The 22,680-nt window shown below is 38.8% G+C and overlaps 1 protein-coding gene and 2 long non-coding RNA genes across 7 annotated transcripts in view; 1 reads left to right on the plus strand and 2 right to left on the minus strand.

Moving 5' to 3' along the window:
• ppox (protoporphyrinogen oxidase) overlaps window positions 1–21,034 on the minus strand; it is a 32,333-nt gene extending 11,299 nt beyond the window's left edge. For 3 of the 5 annotated variants that reach the window (XM_088014311.1, XM_088014313.1, XM_088014315.1), the window contains exons 1-7: window positions 20,754–21,034; window positions 18,895–18,985; window positions 10,851–10,985; window positions 10,174–10,289; window positions 9,488–9,620; window positions 7,615–7,759; window positions 6,893–7,086 (exon numbers count right to left, since the gene is read on the minus strand). In XM_088014311.1, the coding sequence (XP_087870437.1) occupies window positions 6,893–7,086; window positions 7,615–7,759; window positions 9,488–9,620; window positions 10,174–10,289; window positions 10,851–10,985; window positions 18,895–18,978 (807 nt within the window). In that variant the 5' untranslated portion in view covers window positions 18,979–18,985; window positions 20,754–21,034. Of the gene's footprint in view, window positions 1–6,892; window positions 7,087–7,614; window positions 7,760–9,487; window positions 9,621–10,173; window positions 10,290–10,850; window positions 10,986–18,894; window positions 19,016–20,753 lie in introns of all 5 variants that reach the window. The other 2 variants (XM_088014312.1, XM_088014316.1) reach the window with 2 other exon arrangements.
• LOC148155194 (uncharacterized) lies at window positions 14,790–15,775 on the plus strand. Its single transcript, XR_015765739.1, has 2 exons — window positions 14,790–14,931; window positions 15,457–15,775. It is a non-coding gene; the product is annotated as an uncharacterized LOC148155194 (long non-coding RNA).
• LOC148155195 (uncharacterized) lies at window positions 15,589–18,886 on the minus strand. Its single transcript, XR_015765740.1, has 2 exons — window positions 17,004–18,886; window positions 15,589–16,601 (listed from the first exon to the last, which is right to left on the minus strand). It is a non-coding gene; the product is annotated as an uncharacterized LOC148155195 (long non-coding RNA).
• Window positions 21,035–22,680: the final 1,646 nt, after the last annotated feature.

Below are 22,680 nucleotides of genomic sequence, written 5' to 3' on the forward strand. Positions count from 1 at the left end.
AGATATGTTTCAACATTTTTTCAAGTTTATGTCACAAAGTATATGCATAGTAATTGATTTGTCAGTATTTATTAGCCATTGTATGTAAATACTTTAAACAGCAATTTGAAGTCTGCTGTAAAATTCATGTTTAGTCAACGTGTGAATTTACTACATCAGGATCAAATAACTTATTATTCCTCCATGAGAAATTATGATCATTAAGCTTACATTTATTTTTCAAACTTTATTAATTTCTACAATATACGTTAATTAGCATAGCTTACAGAGTCTGATTATTATTACTATTATCCAGTTGCAACATTTGGCTTCCTGTTGCACCATGTCAGCCACTGTTCTGCGATATAAACATGGGCAAGGGTTGAATGTCATTTTGATTAAGTAAAAAGTCCTATTAACTATCAGTGATGTGTGATTAACCAGATGTGTCCTTGAACACAAATTTGCCAACTTTTTCATAAACAAAACAATGGAAATAAGAAAGACAGTAAATTCCGCTACGTCCGTTGCAAATGAACAATTACCTATATTTTTCTCTAATCAAAAATTACATAGGATGAGTCACTTTAATTTGGTTAGCCAGAAAGATTTGACTCATACATTACTTCATATGAAACCATCTACTTGCTCCCTTGACATCATACCTACCAGTTTGTTCTTAAAGGTCTTAGATGTTCTTGCTCCGGATCTGCTACAAATAATTAATAAGTCTCTCTCTTCTGGAGTCTTCCCTCAGGCTATAAAGACTACAGTAGTTAAACCACTTCTAAAAAAACATAATCTGGATTCATCGGACTTAAGCAATTATCGACCAATATCGAACTTACCATTTTTAGCCAAAATATTGGAAAAAATTGTATTTCAACAGATTAATGGGTTTCTTGCCCTGAACAACTGTTTTGATGTCTACCAATCAGGTTTTCGTCAACATCACAGCACTGAAACTGCTCTTGTGAAGATATTTAATGACCTCCGTCTAAATACAGACCGTAATAAAATCACTGTACTAGTCTTACTTGACTTGAGTGCTGCGTTCGATACAGTTGACCATGATATTTTACTATCCCGATTAGAACACTGGGTTGGCATTTCAGGCACAGCGCTCAGTTGGCTTAAATCTTACCTGTCCAACAGAACTTTTCATGTGTCCATAGGCAATTTTAAATCTAAGCTTATTGACATTATTTGTGGAGTTCCCCAAGGTTCCATCTTGGGGCCACTTCTCTTTAATATTTACATGATTCCACTACTTCAAATTATACAACAAAATAATATAGATTATCATAATTATGCAGATGACACACAGTTATATATTAGTCTATCGCCAGGGGACTACAGTCAGGTACATATACTTACTAAATGCATCGAGCAGATTAATGTCTGGATGTGCCAAAATTTCCTCCAATTAAATATAAACAAAACTGAAGTGCTAGTGTTTGGACCAAAAGAGCATAGATTACAAATGATCACCCACCTTCAATCGATTGGCTTAAAATGTTCTGATAAAGCCAAAAATTTGGGAGTGATGATGGATCCAGATTTAAACTTTGACAGCCACATCAAATCTATCATAAAAACTGCATATGATCATTTAAAAAATATTTCCAAAATTAGACGACTGATGTCCCTACAAGATTCTGAAAAACTAATTCATGCCTTTGTCTTTAGCAGGCTCGATTACTGTAATGCCATTTTTACTGGATTATCAAAAAAAGCAATAAAACAGCTGCAGCTTCTTCAGAATGCAGCTGCAAGAGTCCTGACTAAAACAAAAAGAGATCAACATATCAGTCCAGTTCTGAGATCGTTGCACTGGCTCCCAGTTGCTAAAAGAATAGAATTTAAAATCTCTTTATTGGTGTATAAAACTCTACACAACAAAACCCCAGATTATATTACGGATCTTCTTCAGCCCTACATACCTCCCAGACCTTTAAGATCAACTGAGTCAAACCTATTAGTCATTCCGAGAGTCAGAACAAAATACGGGGAAGCAGCTTTTAGTTTTTATGCTCCAGCCCTCTGGAATAAGCTTCCGGCTCACTGCAAGTCTGCCCCAACTTTGAGTTTATTTAAAACAAGGTTAAAAACATTTCTATTTGAAGTTGCCTATTCTTGAATTTCTTTCTTTTTTTTTTTTTTTTATTTTGTTACTTGTCTGATTGGTATTGTTTCTCTGTAAAAGCACTTTGAATTGTCTTTGACTGAAAGGTGCTATATAAATAAAATTGCCTTGCCTTGCCTTGCCTTGAACATAGTGACAGGTTCCACTGTAAAAGTGACACTTTATAGTATATTCAATTGGCCATCTTGCTTGAATTAAACTCAGTCAAAAATATTCAAAGTGTTAAATGGATAAATAACCAATTACCATTGAATTTTTTTTTATAAACACGCATTATAAGTAACACGTTTTCAAAAAATTGTCATTGCCATCCCCCAAAACATCGGCACCAGTTGTGACAGCTCTGAAACATCCTGGACACCTAATGGCAGCTCTAGTGGAGGCCAGACTCAGCTGTTACAAAGGTGCCGAAACCAATGGCATCCCTGATACCTGCTGTGTATTTGATTAATTCAAAGACGAAAGGAGTCGGCTGGATTATTCAGATGAACTTTAGTGAATAAATAGGATGAACAAATCATACATGATATACAAAACGTGTAGGAATTCAGCTAACATAAGTATTTCTGCGAAAAAAAACTCTTATTAAATTCTGTCTTCTTCGTCTGTCTTTAAGTTCTTCTTCTACTAGTAATAAAGCATCATGGGATATGTAGTCCATTTGCCTAAGTCAGTGGCAACACTGACAGCTAGACCCGAAAACAGTGGCACTAATAGCAGGTGTCAGAGGAAGTGCCAGTACGAGGTGCCGAGGTCAGCCGAAGTCAGCCGAACGCAGTGGCACTTGTGGCAGGTGTCACACCTGCCACCGGAAGTGCCATTAGTAGGTGCGGTGTCACGATTTGCGCTCGGCCCTGCTGCAGCAGAGTGTTTTTATCCTCTGACGTTTCTCACTGTGCTTGTGCCGAAGTGGCAAATATTTTAGTTAGTGGAAAACGGAATATATCAGCACTTCCTTTTAATATCCTCAAATTATTTATAGACATATTGTGCATTTTTGAGCGGTACAGGAGACTAAGTGGTCTGAAAAAGGACCACTGGGTGGCGGAATAGTTCGCTGGCCGGAAAAATAGCCAGGCAAACCCAGAAGCAAGACGGAGCGACCCGGTGGTCTGTCCTCTGAAGTAGAAGCTAAACCTGCAGGCTTTGCTCTCCGTTTATAATGACACATGGAGTAATTATAAATGATTTCAGATTACATTTTATATGTCTGGTATTTGATACTCTGCCCTCCTCATATGTTTCTGTTAGCGGGAGCTAAAGTTTATGTCAGCTATGCTACTTTAGCTGTTGGGAGCTAAGCGTGACATATCAAAGGACATCGAGGAGCAGCTTAATGATGAGGTGCGAGATGATCGCTTTGCGCTCCAGATGGATGAAGCCACTTTCAGTAACAAAAACTGCTTACTGATATCTTATGTCAGATTCATAGATGGAAATTAGATGAATGAGGGATTGCTTTTCTGCAAACAAATTCCTGGCAGAGCCACTGCAGAAGAACTCTTTAAAATCACTGACTCTTACTTAAAAGAGGCCGATCTGAAATGGGAGAACTGTGTGGGGATCTGCACAGACGGCGCGCAGGCCATGGCTGGGAAACGAGGCGGTCTGCAAGCGACACACTGCATGATACACCGCGAAGCTCTGGCGTCTAAACAGCTGAGTCCCGAGCTGAATGAAGTAATGAACGACGTCATTGCCACAGTCAACTACATTAAAACACGACCTGTCAAAGTCCGGATTTTTTTAGCACTGTGCGAGGAAATGGGCTCCGACCACACAGCTGTTCTATTTCACAGTGTGTGCCGATGGCTTTCACGTGGGAAGGTGCTGCCCAGGGTCTTTGAACTGCGAGATGAGATCCGCATCCTTTTGGAGGAGGAAGGCAGTGATCTTGCCCACAAATTTAACTGTAACAAGTTTCTCATGAAACTTGCATATCTCAGTGACATGTTTCTGAAACTCAATGGACTGAATTTGCAGATGCAAGGCTCAAACACACACCTTCCACATCTGGCAGATAAAGTCACATCATTTATCAGAAAACTAGAGATGTGGGGGCAGCGGGTGAAAGATGGAAATGTGGACTCATTTGATAACTTAAAATCCTTCACTGAAGGCAACAAGCTGGAGAACACCGTGACCTCATGCATGAACACACACATCACTGCCCTTCAGAAACATTTCCAGAAATATTTCCTGGTGCAGGAGTCCAAAGAATATGACTGGATCCGTGATCCCTTCAATGCAACACCACCTGCCGACTTCAGCACATCAGAAGAGTTCATTGATATCACCTCCGATTCAACAATGAGGCTGCAGTTTAGGTCAAAGACACTGGCTGCATTTTGGATAGGAGTGGATAAAGATCACCCTCTGCTAGGAAAGAGAGAACTGGCCACATTTCTTCCTTTTGCCACATCCTACCTATGTGAAAGGTTTTTCTGCTGTGGCCTCAATCAAGACCAAATACAGATCAAAGCTGGACATTGAAAATGAACTCATGGTTGCAGTGTCAAAACTGTAACCCAGATTTGAGAAGATCTGCAGCAACAAGCAGGCTCACTCCAGCCACTGAAAAGATGGGAGGATTAAAGGAATTTTTGCACAACAAATCTTTATTGTAGTTTATTTTTCTCTCAGGGCGCTGTTCATGTTTCAACCTCGTTTTGCAGAATTTTTTTTTTATCAAAATGTATGAGATGATAAAGTTGAATATTGTTACAAATAAAAAGTTGTGCCCAGTTTATTTTTTTTGTTTTTCATTTTTGGGGGGAATTGTATTGTAATCCATGGGAGGAACGGGGACAGGAGAGTGAGGAGGGCAGAACATTTTTGGGAATCACTGCCCTATTGTAATCCATAGGGAGGGCCCAGAAGATGTTTGGAAACCACAGAGGGGGCGCAGGAGAAAAAGTTTGGGAACCACTGGCTTAAAGAAAGGTAAGATCTGTGGACGTGATGCTAGCAAAGCTAGCTGTACAGAGACACACATGTTGCATCTGCGATGAAAAAAGTTGTCACTCATGCGCTGAATTATTGTGTGGAGGTGTTGACTGAGGTGTCGCAAATATGGGACAACGCTGTGACCAAAGTCTGCATTGATATGACATTCAGGAATGATCCGATTCTTCTGGACGGATCTTTACTGATTACATTTATTTCAGCTCTAAGTATTTAATATCTAGGTGCTTTATGGGAATGTGGATATTTCAGATCAATTTGTGAAGCAATTTTGAAGGTAAAACTTAATTTTATTGTGTCACGTAGCGTGGGGTGCTGGTCTTGGTCTTGACTTGGTCTTGGGTAGGTGGTCTTGACTACAACTTTGCTACTGGCTCCTCAGTTGCATGTCCTCCCCCACCCACCTTCTTTCCATCCCTTTTCTGTTGGATTTCTTTCAAAATAAAAGCCACTAGTGGCAAAAAAACAAGTGAAGTTCATGCTATGTTAGGACAGGAGACAAGATGTTTCTATCCCTGAAATTATGATGCATAGAATCAAATATCCAAGTCTAAACTGTGTTACAGAGAGTAAACATAATAAAAACATGCTTTATCTGTGGCATTGTTCATAAAAATGGCACATTACTGATGTATTAAAATTAAATACGATCAGTACACTTAATGATATTAGTGATTAGGTAATGCATTCAGCAGGTACTTTTATTTTTAATACTTAAGTATTTTTAAAAACCAGTACTTTTTTACTTTTACTTAAGTACATTTTCATCTATTTGTACTTTTACTTAAGTAAATTTTTTGAGTACTTTCTCCACCACTGCTGAGTAGCTGCCTCTCAGACTGCCAGGATCTCATCGTTCTCTCAGTCTCTGATACTGTTTGTCAGTTACTAATATGAATGATCGATCAGCCATCGTCGTCATGGCAATCCTCGCAGCACCGCGGATTCCGGCTGTGGGTTTTCCCTCTTCGTCTTCCGGCTCAAAACAGAGCGCCACTGCCTGCTGTGCCTTCATTCATCAAGTAATCCTTTATATACAGAACAGAAACCACTAAGCTAAAAACAAATTACGAAGTGGATGCCACTGATCGCTCCAATATCCAAACTATGTATTAATTTCGCGATCTCACTGCTTTTGTTGCTACACCGTTCCGCTTCTCTTTCACCGTAACTTGAGCAACTTTACTTTGTCTCTTAGCAACAAAACACAGCCCATCGTTATTTGTTGAAGATTTGAGATTTCTAAAAACAAAGGAATCTAATGTTGCATTTCGTTTTTACGTTTGGAAGTTCATTCCCTGTCACATAACCGGAATAGCCAGTTTTTGACATTTCTCTGACATTTGGAAAAATATGGCTTACTTATTTTAGCACAACTCCGGTTTTACTTGGCCTATTAACACAATTTAAAAACTAGTGTGTATTTTATAATGTGCTCTTTAAGCACAAGTTGAAAGTGAGACTGGGGGAGGCGGAGTCTTGCTACCAAGCCGTCACAAGTCAGACATGTTAAAAAGACGAATATAGCCTGTGGACCCCTATGATTTAATGGATCGATACTCGCGGATGAAAAATCGGTACCTCCCGAGGGGGAAAAATATCGATACATATCGTAGAATCGATTTAATTATACAGCTCTACTTACAGGTCAGCCCGGCCCTGGCCCCGGGTAATTTCTTTACCGTGTCACTACAGGGCCTAACTTCTAAGTACATCGTCAAACTATCAGTGCAAAGTAATGCAGATGATTTATTCTATGCTTACAATACCTTATTCAGGTCTAGTCATGATATTCTTACAAACCTTCCATCCAGATGTTGTGGGAATTATTTGTCTAACAGCTGCATCCCTGTGCAGCTCCACCTTGCCACTCTGTTGGAGGAACTCAGCAATGGACTCTGGCAAGGTTTCCACTCCCCTCTTTAGAGACCACTGAGCCCAGGCCTCTCTCTTTGCTCTCTGAGCCAGATGTCCAGGAACAATCACAGGTGCTGAACCTGGGGGGTTCCAAACATATAATTTTATTCTAATTAAACTATGAAGATCACAATGATATGAGAGCAGAAAAAAGATTATTTTTCAAATTAGTATCACACACCTACACATGATATCCCACAAAACATACAGTTCATGTCAGGTTTACCACAACACATGTAATTTTATAGAACATACAGTTTTACAGATTCAGAGTCTGGTTGCACCATCAGTTTGACTAACAACTTATAGTCATCATCTGCCACAAAGAAAAGTGGAAAAACTCTACAAAATTGACTTTCTTCAACAAGAAAATTTGAGCGTAAAGATAATGACATTTTTATCCATGAGCCTAAAAAAAAGTGATTTCATAAAGTGAAATGAACAGGGCATGACTGAAAAGGATTGTGTTTTTATGGCTGCGAAGCCACTACTGTTTGTCTGATTAGAAGAAACCTAGAACTCCACTACATTTGGAGAGATATATCATCCAGAAAGTATTAAGATATGCCTGAACCTGAAGGGAAAAGGAAGTGAGGTGTGTGCTTTACCTGAGCCCAGCAGGAAGCCCAGAGTCAGGGATCCTCTCTGCTGCTCAGCCTTGTAGAGTGAAGGGAAGCAGGAGCGCACACTCAGCTTCTTACAGTCCCCCGCAAACACACCCCGACACACACTGTCCATAGCTAGGTCTGCCAACTAAACACAGAGGAAAACAACTCAATAGCACAAATAGATTTATTGATTTGATTAGATATGAGTACTGCTTGGTACTACCAGCCAAGCAGTGAACATGTCGAGGAGGCGGAGTCAGCAATCCACAGGTTGTAGCACCGTCTCGGTGTGAGGAATGCCCAATTATCCTTCTTGCTTTAATGAGGCATAAACAATGAAAGTGCTGTAATGGCCTATTATTAATTGAAAATATATTCTTTTGTTAAATGAAACGTGTTTTGGAGGGCCTAAACATACTCGAAAACTTACTCTGCACAAAATTCAATTAAATTTCTGTGTTGCAAAGATATTCATAAAAATAGGAATGGCCAAATAGTAAAACAGTGGCCCTAACCTCAGTCAGGCTGACCCATTTATTGAAGACAATTAAAGTTAGGTTCACATAGAGATCTCTCCAAGTTGAGTAAAAAAATTCCTGGAGGAATGTCCTAAAACAAACAGAAAATCAGCCATTTTGGATCAAAGGGTTTTAGTGATTTTATGTGTCAAACTTTGATAAACTCGTTCTAGGTATTTTACAGTATCAACTGTAAGTTTAAGGAGCTAAACTACTTCTTTGCCCGTTTTGAAACCTACCAGCAGAACCGTTTTGCTCCCCAACCCCTCTCCCGCCTTTTTCCTTCACCACTCAACTCATTGTACAAGAGTATGATGTCAGACAGATGCTTCTGGCAGTGAACTCCAAGAAAGCCGTCAGCTCCAGAGTACCTGGTAAAATGCTCAGTGTGCCCTACCAGCTTGCACCCATCTTTACTAGGATCTTTAACCTCTTCCTGAGTCAGGCAGTCATCCCATCTCGCCTATAATCAACGATACTCATCTCTCGAGTCTACACTAAGCTTCTACACCCACCACACAGTCCGGCTCACAACAACAAACACACTGTCATGTTTGCTGATGACACCACAGAGGTCAGACTCATCTCACAGGGTGATGAGGCAGCCTACAGAGAGGAGGTCCTGAAGCTGGCAGCCTGGTGTTCAGAGAACAACCTCACTCTGAACACCAAGAAAACCAAGAAGGTCATCATGGACTTCAGGAAGCTCAGCACCGACACAGCTCCTCTCTACATTAACGCCGAGTGTGGAGAGGGCCCACACCTTCAGGTGTCTTGGCGTCCTCATCTCTGCTGACCTCTCCTGGACTGATAACATCACAGCAGTCATCAAGAAGGCTCAGCAGCACCTACACTCAGCTTAAAGGTCTAAACCCAAAGACAGTTTAGATCGGCTTCTAAACCCTTGGCCCTGAGGCTGAACCCTCAGCTTGAGGGCTCAACTCTGGCAAATTTGAATCAAAGTTGCCATTTTCTCTTCTTTACCCACATGTCTGAGCAAATTCCTTACAGCTTTGGACTTGTAGACCTCATTTTGATCAGTATAGTTGTAAGACATTGGAGATCAAAAGTTATCAAATGCTTTTTGCTGCATCAAACCATGTGAGCATGGCCAAACCTCAAAGTCTGATTGCTCTCCATAAAAGATGAGGGTGCAATAACTTCCACAAGGTCAGACCTGGACCAAACTTTGTGTCAACAAAGTTACGGGTTTCTGTGGTGAACAAGAAACCATGACGGTCTGGAGAAATTAAAAAGTTTGTCTAATAAAATAATATCAGGTTTAGATCTTATAAAAAAAAAAAACAATCTTAATGATTGATGCAGCAACAGAAAAGTAGTTGTGGGCCCCTTACCTCCTTTCCAAGCCTCCTGGAGACAAATGAATGAATGGACTCATCCTCTTCTCTTCCTTTCTTTACCAAGATCTCAGTGAGGAAACTGAACAGAAGGGGGCGGGAGAATGGAGCGACTGTTTTCAAAATTCCACTGTAACAAAAAGCAAGGAGGGAGAGTGAATGTGATAAAAGAGCCACTAACACAAAGATTGTTAGAGATGAAAGACTGGTTGAGATTTCACAGAGCTTAGCATGTTTCTCATGTTTTTTTAAGACAGGTGATCTGCCAGGGTGTACCCTGCCTCTCACCCAATGACTGCTGGAGAAAGGTGCCAGCTTTCCATGACCCAGAATTGATAAGCAGCTGTAGACGATGGATGGATGCTGTTTAAAGCTTTAGTGTTGCGATATCATTTCAAACTCCAGAACGTAGCTCTTACACCCATAAACTGAACTCCAAATATCAAAATAGTTTGGATCTTGGTGTGCTTGATGCTAAGCAGTTGCAAGAATCATATCAGTTCTGTCTGAAAAGTTTTATCTGTGTTTTAATGGTTGTCTGACACAGAATTTTGTGATGGCTCTTGTGTTCCCAGAGTCATCTTAACTGCAGTGAACATATAGCTTAACAAAAAAAAATTCTTGATCTTTTTTTCTTCCTCTGGAAAATCTTCAAGATGATATCTGAGCTCCTAACCTTTTACCTTATTCCAGAAGGCAACTTGTGGAGCTGTCCATTGACATACAGATAGCGGTTCTTAGAGGCAACATGATTGTAGGAAACTGGAAGAATATCTCCCTCCAGACCCAGACCTTCCACCTGCAAAAACAAACATCAAATTCATGCTGAAATTAATCAAGTTCTCAGAGTTTAATTAATGATCATAGTCATGGTTTTCTCTATACTCCTTTAAGTCTCTTGTTCCCTGAATTCCAGTTACAAAGACTAAATAAAAAATAGTAAAGTCCTTATAGAATGCTGCTAATGGTGGGGAGAAAAATCGCCACACTGACAAGAAGGATCTTTAAATCAGTTTCTCTGTGATGTAACCTGTGCACTGAATCTCACAGTTATGAGAGGATTCTGTCTGAACAGGAAACATGCCAGGACAGATATACTCTCATGCCTAAGGACCATCAACCAACGAGCAACCAGACCAGACGTTTCCCGTCTTATGACACAGTTACCGGTCTAGAGGCTGTTGGGTCTATAGTAGACGCTCATCTCTCATATGATGGAAATCTTTTAGCAATTCTACATCAAATCTAAAGTTTAATCACTGGGCTCTCAAATCCATATTAAGACCACTGTAGCAATAAACATGTTTCTATTAGTTTATGATGCAAATGTTCAGAACAGTAGCACTTAGGTTTTACAAACCATATTGAGTGTGTTGGTTCCCACTGCCCCAGCAGGTCGGATCCCCCTTGGTCCCAGTTCAAACACGGCCCCATCAGACCGCCTCAGTGACCACAGCCAACCACCAAAACGACTGCTGGACTCCAGAACGATTACCTGTTGATTGATGTCAGGTAAATGCATTGTAGGCTTCATTCATTTTCCTTCAAAGTTGTCCTAAAATTGCACTTGAACTTAAATGAGTAGAATATTGACAAACACTAATAGTGAACAACTGGACATTCTAAACTAAATTAGAGTACAAAATAATAATTTACATCTGTAGCTAAGGCAGGTGGGCGGACGGACAGATGGACTATCACGGGAGGAGAAGCCCCTACATGGCTGAAGTCGATGATATCAGAAAATCCTACCAATAGCTGGAAAAAGCTGGACTCAAGGACAGCACAGAGGCTGCATCCTGCATCCAGAGCAATAGAGGCTCAGATCTACCACACCAGACAAGACCCAAGGTGTAGGTTGTGCAAGGAGGCCTCTGAGACAGTCCAGCACATAACAGCAGGGTGCAAGATGCTGGCAGGGAAAGCGTACATGGAACGACATCACCAAGTGGCGGGCATAGTGTACAGGAACATCTGTGCAGAATATGGACTGGAAGCCCCGAGGTCAAAGTGGGGAACACCCCCAAAGGTGGTGGAGAATGACCGAGCTAAGATCCTGTGGGACTTCCAGATCCAGACAGACAAGATGGTAATGGCGAACCAACCGGACATTGTGGTGGTGGATAAAGAACAGAGGAAAGCCGTTGTGGTGGATGTAGCAATACCAAGTGACCACAACATCAGGAAAAAGGAGAAACTGGAGAAATACCAGGGCCTCAGAGAGGAACTGGAGAAGGCCTGGAAGGTGAAGACCACAGAGGGGCCTGTGGTCATCGGGGCCCTCGGGGCAGTCACCCCCAAACTGGAGCAGTGGCTCAAACAGATCCCAGGAACAACATCAGACATCTCAGTCCAGAAATGTGCAGTTCTAGGCACAGCCAAGATACTGGAGGAGAACCCTCAAGCTCCCAGAGAGAGAGAGAGTCGGAGACAGAGAGAGAGAGAGAGAGAGAGAGAAGACAGAGAGAGAGAGAGAGAGAAAAGACAGAGAGAGAGAGAGAGAGAAAAGACAGAGAGAGAGAGAGAGAGAGAGAGAGAGAGAGAAAAGACAGAGAGAGAGAGAGAGAAGACAGAGAGAGAGAGAGAGAGAGAGAGAAAAGACAGAGAGAGAGAGAGAAGACAGAGAGAGAGAGAAGACAGAGAGAGAGAGAGAGAGAGAGAGAGAAGACAGAGAGAGAGAGAGAGAGAGAGAGAGAAAAGACAGAGAGAGAGAGAGAGAAGACAGAGAGAGAGAGAGAGAGAGAGAGAGAGAGAGAGAAGACAGAGAGAGAGAGAGAGAGAGAGAGAGAGAGAGCCACCCATGGAGGGTGAGAAAATAATTTTTTTTTTTACAGAAATAGGAAAAAAATAGGGCCCTGTCAAATACTGTTATTGTGTTTTTAAAACTTGTTTTTAGCAGTAAAAATTAAATGTTACCCCTCCCAGACCAAAAAACACACAACTATATTTGCTCCGAAGCCCCCCTGGATCTCCAGGAAATGGTTCGTTCCTGCTCGCGCTTGACAGTGACGGTGTTCAGCAGCAGTCAGTAGAAGACAAGAACAACTGTGGCAGTTACTATGCTGCCAAGAAAAATAATAAAATCAGGTTTTCAAAAAAAAAAAACAAAAAAAAAACGACATATATACCGAGAAAAAGGCGAGTATGAATTTGTAAGTTTTTCTCCAAGAGAGGTGAATAAGTCTATTCATATGCTAACTATGCTGAACTGTGTGAGACTGTCAACTGTTCAGCATAGTTAGCTTAGCTGGACTGCAGCCAGTCCACACAGTTTTACCTTAGCTTGCATTTAAATTACAGATATATGTTGCTACGTCCCTACTGACCGGTCCTCTCCTAAGTGAACTTAAAGCTGCAGTATGTAACTTAAAAAAAATATTTTTTTTACATATTTGTTAAAGCTGTCATTGTGTTGTGACAGTTTGGCATGAGAAATAATTTGTCAAAAAATTATTTCCTCTGCCTTCTGCCAGTGCCATCTACAACCAGAGACAGGACGGTTTTAGTGCCGTCAATCACAATCTCATCCTCCCTCCTCCTCCCTCTGTGCTGTGTTGCAACAAGAATAGATTGTTGTGAATGCTCAGTTTCACTGGCATAGCTACCAATGACAGCAGATAAACAGTTTTCCTGCAACAATAACTTGTTTCTCCACCATTAGCACATTTAGCAGTGAGTGAATAAAGTTGATTGACAGCATAAGACCCCCCTCCTGGTTCTGATTGGTTGTTTGTGGCAGGAACATTGCATTACTTTAGCAACAGCAGCTCAGGAAGGAGATGGAGGAGATTGATATTTTCACAGATTATCTATCTCATAACAAACTGTCATGACATAGTCACATCTTTAACAAATATGGAGAAAACATATTTTTTATTAAAGTTATATACTGCAACTTGAATAAAATGCAACTACATAGCATTTTTTGAGAAGTCTGGATTGTTTTATATATATTTTGCAAGTTGTCTGTGACTGCTGCAAATGGGAAGAGACATTTCAGTATCTAAAACTAATAAAAAATTTAAGCAACCTATTGTATTGTATTCTATTCTATTGCTGTATTGCATGCGGACTGTTGCATGTAAAATTCATGAGCATTAAATATTGTTAGTATCAGTATTGGACCAAAGAAAGCAAGGCAGTTGTAAGCCTTTAAAATTGTGATGCTTTATCTGCGTCATATAGACTCAAGAAACTTTAACAGTAGTTGCGCGGGACTGGGCGGGGCGGGGGTTGGGGGCTGTAATTTAACTTTTTGTCATGGGACCCAAGATTCCTGGCGGTGCCCCTGTTCATGGCAGTAATAATAATGCCTGGGAATGTCCTAGTAAGAGTCCTGACTGAATCTGACTGAGGGAGCTCAAGATTAGGTTGATGGCTCAGAGGCCCTCTAAACTCATCCCCAAAGATTTAACAAGTAGTGGAAACAAGCAATTATAAGAAGGTATTTGATGAACATAATGTCAAAAAAAGAATTTTCAAAAAGATTGATAAAAAGTAAGAAATATTTTTGAAACATAATTTTTAAATCAAATAATACATAAAAAAACAAGTCAAAGTTGATATTCTCTTTCCGTTGCCTGATCTTGTGAGAGATGCCTGTGTTCCTCCCTATTAAAGAAAGACCAACATCATCATTGACTGAATGAAAATGTTAAAATTCAGTCTGCCAGGGGTGTGAATACTTTGTTTCCCATGACATGAAAGTTAAAAGTTAGTGGCACAACAATTCTAAATATGGTTACATATTTAACAAAATTAAATAGAAAATCTTTTGCCAAATTTGACATAGATTACATAAGTTGGATAAAGAAAGTCAAAATGGGAAAAAAAGTGTTGATCAAAAAAACATCACATCCTTTTGCACTGCACAGCTGGACCCGGGTCGGCCCGGCGACCGTTTTTGCATTAGCACTTCCAGCCCTGTACCACCCGGCTCCCTTTAACCCAGAGAGCTGCGGTTCCTATCGGGCCGTCCAGACCGGGCCGGTTTGGTGTTAGCTGTTGATTGGTTCATTGGCTGTGGGGGCGGGACAAAGACCAGATCTCTGGATCAGAGGAGCTCTAGACTTTCTTGATGGCTGTCATTTCAATATGCTGCATCAATAAATTCCCGTCATAATCTATTCTTACCCTACACTGGGATCTTCAGCCAAAGATTTTAATGGTAAATGTAAATAACATTTCTCCAATGGGGTATATGCCATAGACATTAATATTGATGTCTATGGTATATGCCACGGACTTCCGTTTTGGCACTTCCGCATTTTTTTCCCACATAGCCTGCTTCCGGTGCGCAGGCAGCAGTATGTTAACAGTGGCTCCTCAGTCGCTGCAGGACTATTAATGATGCTTATAAAATTATTCAGACGTCCTGAAACGCTCCAACAACAACAAAGGATTTAAGCTGGATGTGTCAAAACTTCACAATAACTTCAAAGGTAAGTTAATAAATCGTTTGTATTCACCATTATGCCTCATGTCTGACGTAGCTAACAGGGACAAGCTTACAAAGGTGCTATGTAAACGTTCAGTGTTTTGATTATCTGTGCAGTGCCCAATCTACATATCTATGCTTTATAGATAGATATAAATATATATCTATATAAACATATATAGATCTGTCTATATTGTGTCCAAGCTATCAGTCGAAGCTGAAGTTAGCTTCCGAATGTAGCATCTAATTCGGAAAATAGCTAAAGGGCGATTACACTTAATTTTTCACCATCTTGAGCTTTTTTAATATGTTGTACTTTAAAAACTATAACACCTAGTCATTTCAAACCTAACTAGATTATTCTGTACTAACAACAGAATAAATAAAACATTTGTGAAACCTTCTAATTGATTTGTGAAATTTGTAAAATATCAATAATAGATTCCAGAACGCATTAGATCTGAATTATTAAAGTGGCATTGTTATTTTAACTTCCCGTTTTCTTTCTTTTTTTAAATCTTTATTATAGTTGGAGTTGGACAGAGTTCTGTTTGATGGCTTCCTGGATGGAGAGATCGGCTCAGCTAATGTTACCAACAACTTTTCTCCTGCTATTAACGTTTTTGTTTTTCTTTATATAGAAAGTATTTCTATCAGTTGCTTTTTCCATTTTGTTTACAGTATTTGCTCTATTTTTTATTTTTACCTTAATGCTTACCTGGTCAGGTGAGGTGGAAATGTACATCCTGTTGATTACTGACAAATGTCAGAACCACATGGACTGAGCTGGTTACATCAGATCAATCTGAATCTTTATTTCTCATTAAAACGACTTCTTGTAATTTTAAGACATTGTTATAAAATTGCATCTTTATTCTGCTGTAACATGACTGCATTTTTGCAATTAAAAAATCTTGTATCCTGACCGTTATGCTCCCTCATACAACTCACAGAACAGATGGTTGAAATAAAGGCACTTTTTGAAAGTATTTTCTGTGATTTTATTATAGGAATTGAGGACGGGAGGAATCGATTAAAATCAAATCTGGTATGAAAAAAATCTTGTAAGTCATATCGTCCAGCCTTATTCAGTATATTAAATTATATGACTAACTACATATTGCTTAATATTCACATTTCTTTGCTGGTATTACCTAAAAGTGTTGCATTTTAACATCTCACTCCTGATCTACATGTAAATACTTGATATAACATAAAACTGAGAAATGGGGAAAAAAGGTTTGTAAAATGTAGAGTATTACAAATGAGATTCAATTTTATTGTAGGTACCAACAGGATAACAAAATGAACAGTGAATATATAATATACTTTCTAGCAGCTAATCAGACATCAGACTTGTTTGCCTTTACTGGTGATGAAAACTCGTCACTCTGGAGGACAGGAAGAGGAGAGAGGAAGAGGAGAGAGGAAGAGCGGCTCAGCCCCGTCCAGGATGACCATCAGGGTAGCCAACAAAGTCTGCAGGAAGATTTTTGCATATCTGGTGCTCCAGTTTCAAGATCATAGTTTAACCAAGTAAATAAAAAGTTAGTCCACATTGTGATGATCCGTGGACTGATGGATGCCGTCAGCAGGTCCAGGTGCTTGGATCCAATGGAAAGGTAATCGGCACTGTGATCATGGCTCAGAAACACGAGGTGTTGCGACGCAAACCTGAAAAATTAAAAACACACAAAAAAAACAAGCGTCCATATTTAGCTGAACAACGTAATCAAAACTAATAAATCCTCGGCTCTTTTTGAGAGTTTTGCTTGAAAATAAATTGACAATATCTCAGGAAATTAAACGTTTAAGTGAAATAGTTCTGGTATCACAAAGAAACTGCAAAAAATGTTTCAGAGGTGTAACAACACTGAAGTCACTGAGTAAGAGTGAACTAAAGTACTACTTTGAAAATGCATGTTAAAATCTGAATACTCTTGAAAGTGTGCAGCTGAAATTAATTTAAACTACTAGCAGGCAAAGCACAGTGTTCACCTGATATCTGTACCAACAGTAATACAAAAAATGATGCATAGAGGCAGTTCATAAAAGTCAAGGCAAACCTAAATTTACCATTTTAAAAACAAAGCAGCAGGAGGATGTAACTTCATAACTTCATTTTCTAAGCAGAATCTCAGAGAAAAAAAAGAGAAATTACGTTGTGTAAAGCAAGAACAGATTATAGCAGCCAAGTGGAAAAATTCACTCTAACGTGGATTATAATTATGAAACAGCAAAGGTAGATGTCATATTTTCGGGATTCGGGAAATACGTGATTTGTACCATTTGTTCTGTGGGTTTTTCATGTGGATCGGTGAAAGTTAAACGGCTGTAAAGCGAAGGTTTTGGACCTTAATCTGACCGACTACCTGTGTGGTTTGGATCGGGCTGAAGCGTTGCTGCTCTCGGCTGTTCTTAAATTACCTGCTCGGTATCGGAGGGGCTCCGACTGCATGTTAAATGTATTTTATATATGTCATATAAACAAAAGCTAAGGAGCTGCCTACGCACATCAACACACATATTGACTTACCTTGTGCCGAATCGTTGCCTCTGTTCTCAGCCTGTTTCCGTAGCAGTGGATTTCCTCCGGCATTATTTTCCTCCAACAAATTATTCCAGTGAACGAAGCACGTACAGCTTCCTTTTAACCTCCGTCTCCCATTTCTGACGCTGGATCTTCAATATCCTCAAGCTTTGAAATAGCAGGCAGCTACAAACCGCGTGTTAGCTGTAGTGGCTAAGTTTTGGCTACAGTCTGCTGTCGCCTTGATATCAGCAGGAAAATTAAAAAACTAAGAAACGGATGGTACCGACTAATTACTGGACACAACGGCACATAACAAAACTCAGTCGTTGTACCAGCAGCTCGCAGATATTTTAAGTTTTGCGTCTTTTTCATGGTACAGATCTTGCAGCTTCGGCCAAAAACAACAGAAGCAAGCAGGACCCGGAACCAATCTATGTGGAATAAATTCAAACGGAAATACGTCACCACCTCTCGTGGCATATACCCCATTGAACAGATGATCAGAAGTCGGCCAGGCTGTGAACGAGTGGATTTCCACCGGAAATCCCGCCTGCCACAGCGGTAGTTCAGCTGGCTGCGAGTCCAGCTCAGAGACAACATTCAGATGAATTTTTTTTTTTTTTGGTTAAATGTAAAACTGAGGTAAATGTTTCCCTCAGCTTCCACGCTCATGAGCACATGCAGAAAAAGCAGGACGGGAGAGCCAAGAAGAAAACTGTTCTGCAGTCGCTGGGGAGATCGTCTCGGTAGCTTTAGCAACGGCTCGATTTACATGACTTATCCTGCTCAATGCAAAACGATCAGGACCATAGCACCAATGGGACCGGGTCGAACCGACCAGGCCAGACCCTGCAGTGCGAACAGGGCTTAAGTGTACAACATCATTCCAGAGTTTATAGAAGAACTTTGGGCAGTAAGAACTCATAGTAGTTGGCCAGTAATTTATCAGCCGTGTAAAGCTCCACTCCTCTCCTCTCAGGGTCTTTGGCTGTTTGTCTCTGTGTTTCTCTCTGAAGGTTCCAGAGCAGTGTCTGTGTTCAGACTCTTTCTGTTCTGTCCTGAACTGAAACCTTGGACATACTAACGAAGGCCGGTGCAGACTGAAACACCTTAGGAGAACATTCCAGGAGAATTCTCTTCTCCTGACATGGTTAACAGCTGAATCTTAAGTTGTAGCACTGGTTATGTTTTCTATAGAATGATGAACTTCAAATAGTTTCAATATGTCCTTATAACCAATCAGAAGCTAATGGGCAACAACAATTGCTCCTGTCTTTTCAACCTGATGTCGTGTTGAAGAAACTACAACCCAGTGGCATTCAGAACGAGCAAACTGTCAAAAGTCCTCAGTTTAGAGAGCAACCATACTCACACTGGTTGATTAAAACTGAATATGATTAGTGATCCTTAGATGTGAATGTTTTGGTGTGTTACCTTGGTAACCTGGGGATTCTTGCAGAGGTAGAAAGAGGCAGCCAAACCCCCAATACCTCCTCCGAGGACTGCTACTGTTTTCATTGGCTGACTGAAAACACAACATCCAATAAAAACAGAGCTGCAACACAAAAAGTACAGCAGGAGAGAGAATCTAGCTGATTGGTGTGGCAGGGTGTGTCTGTTTAAGAAGGCCTGGTAGCCATGATATGAAGATTATCATTGTTAGATTATCAGGGGTCTAGTTCCTGCAACCAACTGTCAGTCCTGCTGTCCACTTTTACAAAAATCAGCTTGATGTCAATTTGGAGTCGACTAGCTGAGAGCATTTCTGTTTTGATCAACAAACTGAGTTGCTCCCCCTCTTATAAACAAACATCTAATAAAGCATGTCATTAAATACTTCTTACATCCATCTTGCAAACCTCTGGTGTTCATTCTCAAATAATTAAAGTTCATTAAAACAATATTCTGTTTCTGAATAACTTGAATAAATATTTTGTTTTCCTATGTGGTCTCTATTGCACTCACTCAGCTGTTTGGTTTAGATTCCTGCTTCTTAAAGCATTACCAAAACAATGTATCAGTCAGATTCAAAATATAATAGCATATCATCCTATTCCCACAATTACCCACTATTAATTAATGGGATATCATTTGCTGATAAAAATTCAATAACTTCACAATTAGAAGCTGTCTAACCAAAACGTTATTTCCTTTGAAAATAAATAAAAACATACTTAAATTTGAAAAAAAATTAATTAATTAAAAGTTTAAAAATGCTATATCTAAAACCTACAACAAGAGGCTAATGAAACACACTTTGAAATTTTAAATACAATTTACCCATTAAAAGAGCTAAGAAATCATTTTAATATCGATGACAATAAATGCTCATTCTGTGAAAGAGACATAGAAACAATAGACCATGTCTTCTGTGAATGCAACAAAACCAAAATATTTTGGAATTACTTAAAAAGGTGGATTAAACCAAAAATTGCACTTCCTGAATCCATTTCTAGAGATATGGTAACTATTGTAGTATTATTGAAAGACAAAAGTGAATTTTGATATTTTCTCTAGCAAAATTCTTTAATCATAAACAAAAAGTGCTAAGATTGTCCCCAATTTTTATATTTTTTATTCTAAATTCTAATTATAGACCAGTGCAGGACCAACAGACTAAGGAACTCCTTTGTGCCTCGTGCAATAAAACTCTTCAACTCCTCACTGGCTAACAGGAGTACAATAGAAATAGAGGAACTATAGAATCAGGCTAAATGTTAATGTTAAAAAACAAACAAACATGTTTAAGGATTTGATGTATTGGTGCTGTGTGGGAGAATGAACAATTTCCCTGAGGGTAAATCCCAAAGAGATGAATAAAGTTTCTCTCTATCTATAGTTGAAATCTCTGAAATATATTTAAACATAAGTAGATATGTATGAAACGTTAATAGAATTGCCCGCCAACACATTAATCCTCATCCTAAAATATTTACCCCTTGTAAGTTTTTATTATTATTATTATTTATCTTATTTTATTGAAAGTCGTTTAGCTTTTGTGTTCTCATTTGTATGTCTCTATAGATTTACACTATTGTGAATTCCCAAACTTGTTTGTACTTCATTATTTTAGATGTCACGAGACAAACGGTGATAAACACCCAATAAACAGATCAAAAACACATTTCAGTCTCTAATGAGCAGCTGCCTTGTATTAGAGCTGACAGTGAGAAGGGGACAGAGTTCCTGTAAATACCTTAAAACTCGTCAGCAATTCAGCCACTGACTGCATCAGATATCGCTCAAATATAGGCATCAGCATGACACAAACACACGTAGTCATTGTGTCTTACCTTTAAGTGTTACCGCAGAGGTACAGTCAGAACAACTACTTCTTCTTCTTCTTCTTGTTTTTGTTTTATGGCGGTTGGCAAACAACTTATAGGTGCATTACCGCCACCTTCCAGACTAGAGCATAGATTAGATATCCTACCACTATAATCTTCCCATAATATCTGACTTCCTAAGAAAACTAAAAATGCTGTTAAGTATTACATCCTCAGATGTAATATTGCAGCAATTCTTCTTCTTCTTCTTCTTCTTCTTCTTGAAATTTATTGGCGGTTGGCAAGAAACGTTAGGTTAGCATTACCGCCACCAACTGGTAAGGAGTGTGGACCACATGATAAACTTTGTTCTTTCTTTCCTCCTTTTTTTATGGCGGTTGGCAAGCAATGTTTAGATGTGCTTTACCACCATATACTGGAATGGAGCATGGATTGGGATGAAAAATTATTAAATACACAGATTTTAAAACAACAACAACAACAAAAACACCATATACTCTATACATTTTGTCTTCTTAAGTATTTTATTAAAAAGGTATAAGATCTAGAAGTGGGAAGTCATGTAATCTACATACCAACTTCCTCTTAATAGAATATTTGTAACAAACAATAAAGCTTGTTTCATTGTCTCTTCCTGAAAACAAAAATCACATTTTCCTGTTGGATGTTTTCCCATTTTAAATAAAGTACTATTTAACCCTGTATGACCAAAACCTAATCTGGATTTAACTGTTTCCTCCTTTCTATTTTGTCCTGTTCTCCAGTAAAGCCACCTGCCAGGTCTTTATTCTTCCCACTGTTTCTACCATGTTCTTCCCTTGACGTTTTGTTTAATGACGGATTTGATTTCTCCTTTACTGAATGGTAAGAGGGACTTCAAAATCTTTTCAGGTGTTTATCCCTCTGAAGAATTCCTTTGACTTCGATTTGCTATTTCTGATAAAACTTGTTTATTTTGTGATGGTGATACTGAATCGACAGAACACTTTTTCTATGCTTGTGTGTATTGTAAAGATTTGTGGGATGACACTCATGACTTTTCCCCAAAAATCCAAACTTACTTGAATTTTCTTAGAAAGATTATTTTTAGGATCCTGAGAACAGAAATTAATTCTTGAAAGGCCATTAAATATAATAATTATTATTGGCAAGTTAAAAAGAAAAAAATCCACCTTTCACAAGGAATTCTGCCACCTCTTCTTTTTATAAAATTCATGGACAAACAGATGTGGATCCATTTCACACTATAAACAATCTGAAACTACTGGAAAATCTCGAGTTTATTATTTTCTTTTATCTATTTTGGTTATTAAATTAATTTTTTATTGTTGGTTTAGTGTTCCCAGGTGAAAAAAGTATACTTCAGTATACTTTAAACATACTTACATTTGTGAAAGTACATTTTAAGTATACAAGTATTAAGTGTACTACCTATAAATATATATGAAGTATACTAAAACTATGCTTGTACCAAATTCTAAATTAGAAATTTAAACATACTTAAATATAATTGTACCGAAATACAATTTTAAGAAATATATTAAATAAAAGTATACTTTAAGTGAACAAAATATGTATTTGCCCAAGTATAAATATACACTTGCTCAAGTGTATATTTAAAATATATTTAAAATATCTGTCAAAGATATTTTGTGTATATTTTAAAATATATGCTCAAAATAGATTTTTTTTAAATTCACTTAATGCTTTAAATAATTAATTTCAGTATGTTTTAAATTACATCTCAGTGTATACTTTAGGCTAATGAAGTATGCCTTTTTAGGTGCTTTAATGATCTTTTACTACTTTCGTTAAAATGGCAAAGAATAAAAAAATGATAATCCTGATGTAATGTTGTTTAACAAAGTTGTGTTCAAAATACACAATTGTCCTTAGCAATAAATGTAGCAGGTATCTTTAGTTTTACATCTCT

This window comes from Poecilia mexicana, unplaced genomic scaffold (genome assembly GCF_051168715.1).
Source record: "Poecilia mexicana isolate PSO_F unplaced genomic scaffold, ASM5116871v1 scaffold_16, whole genome shotgun sequence".
Lineage (NCBI taxonomy): Eukaryota > Metazoa > Chordata > Actinopteri > Cyprinodontiformes > Poeciliidae > Poecilia > Poecilia mexicana.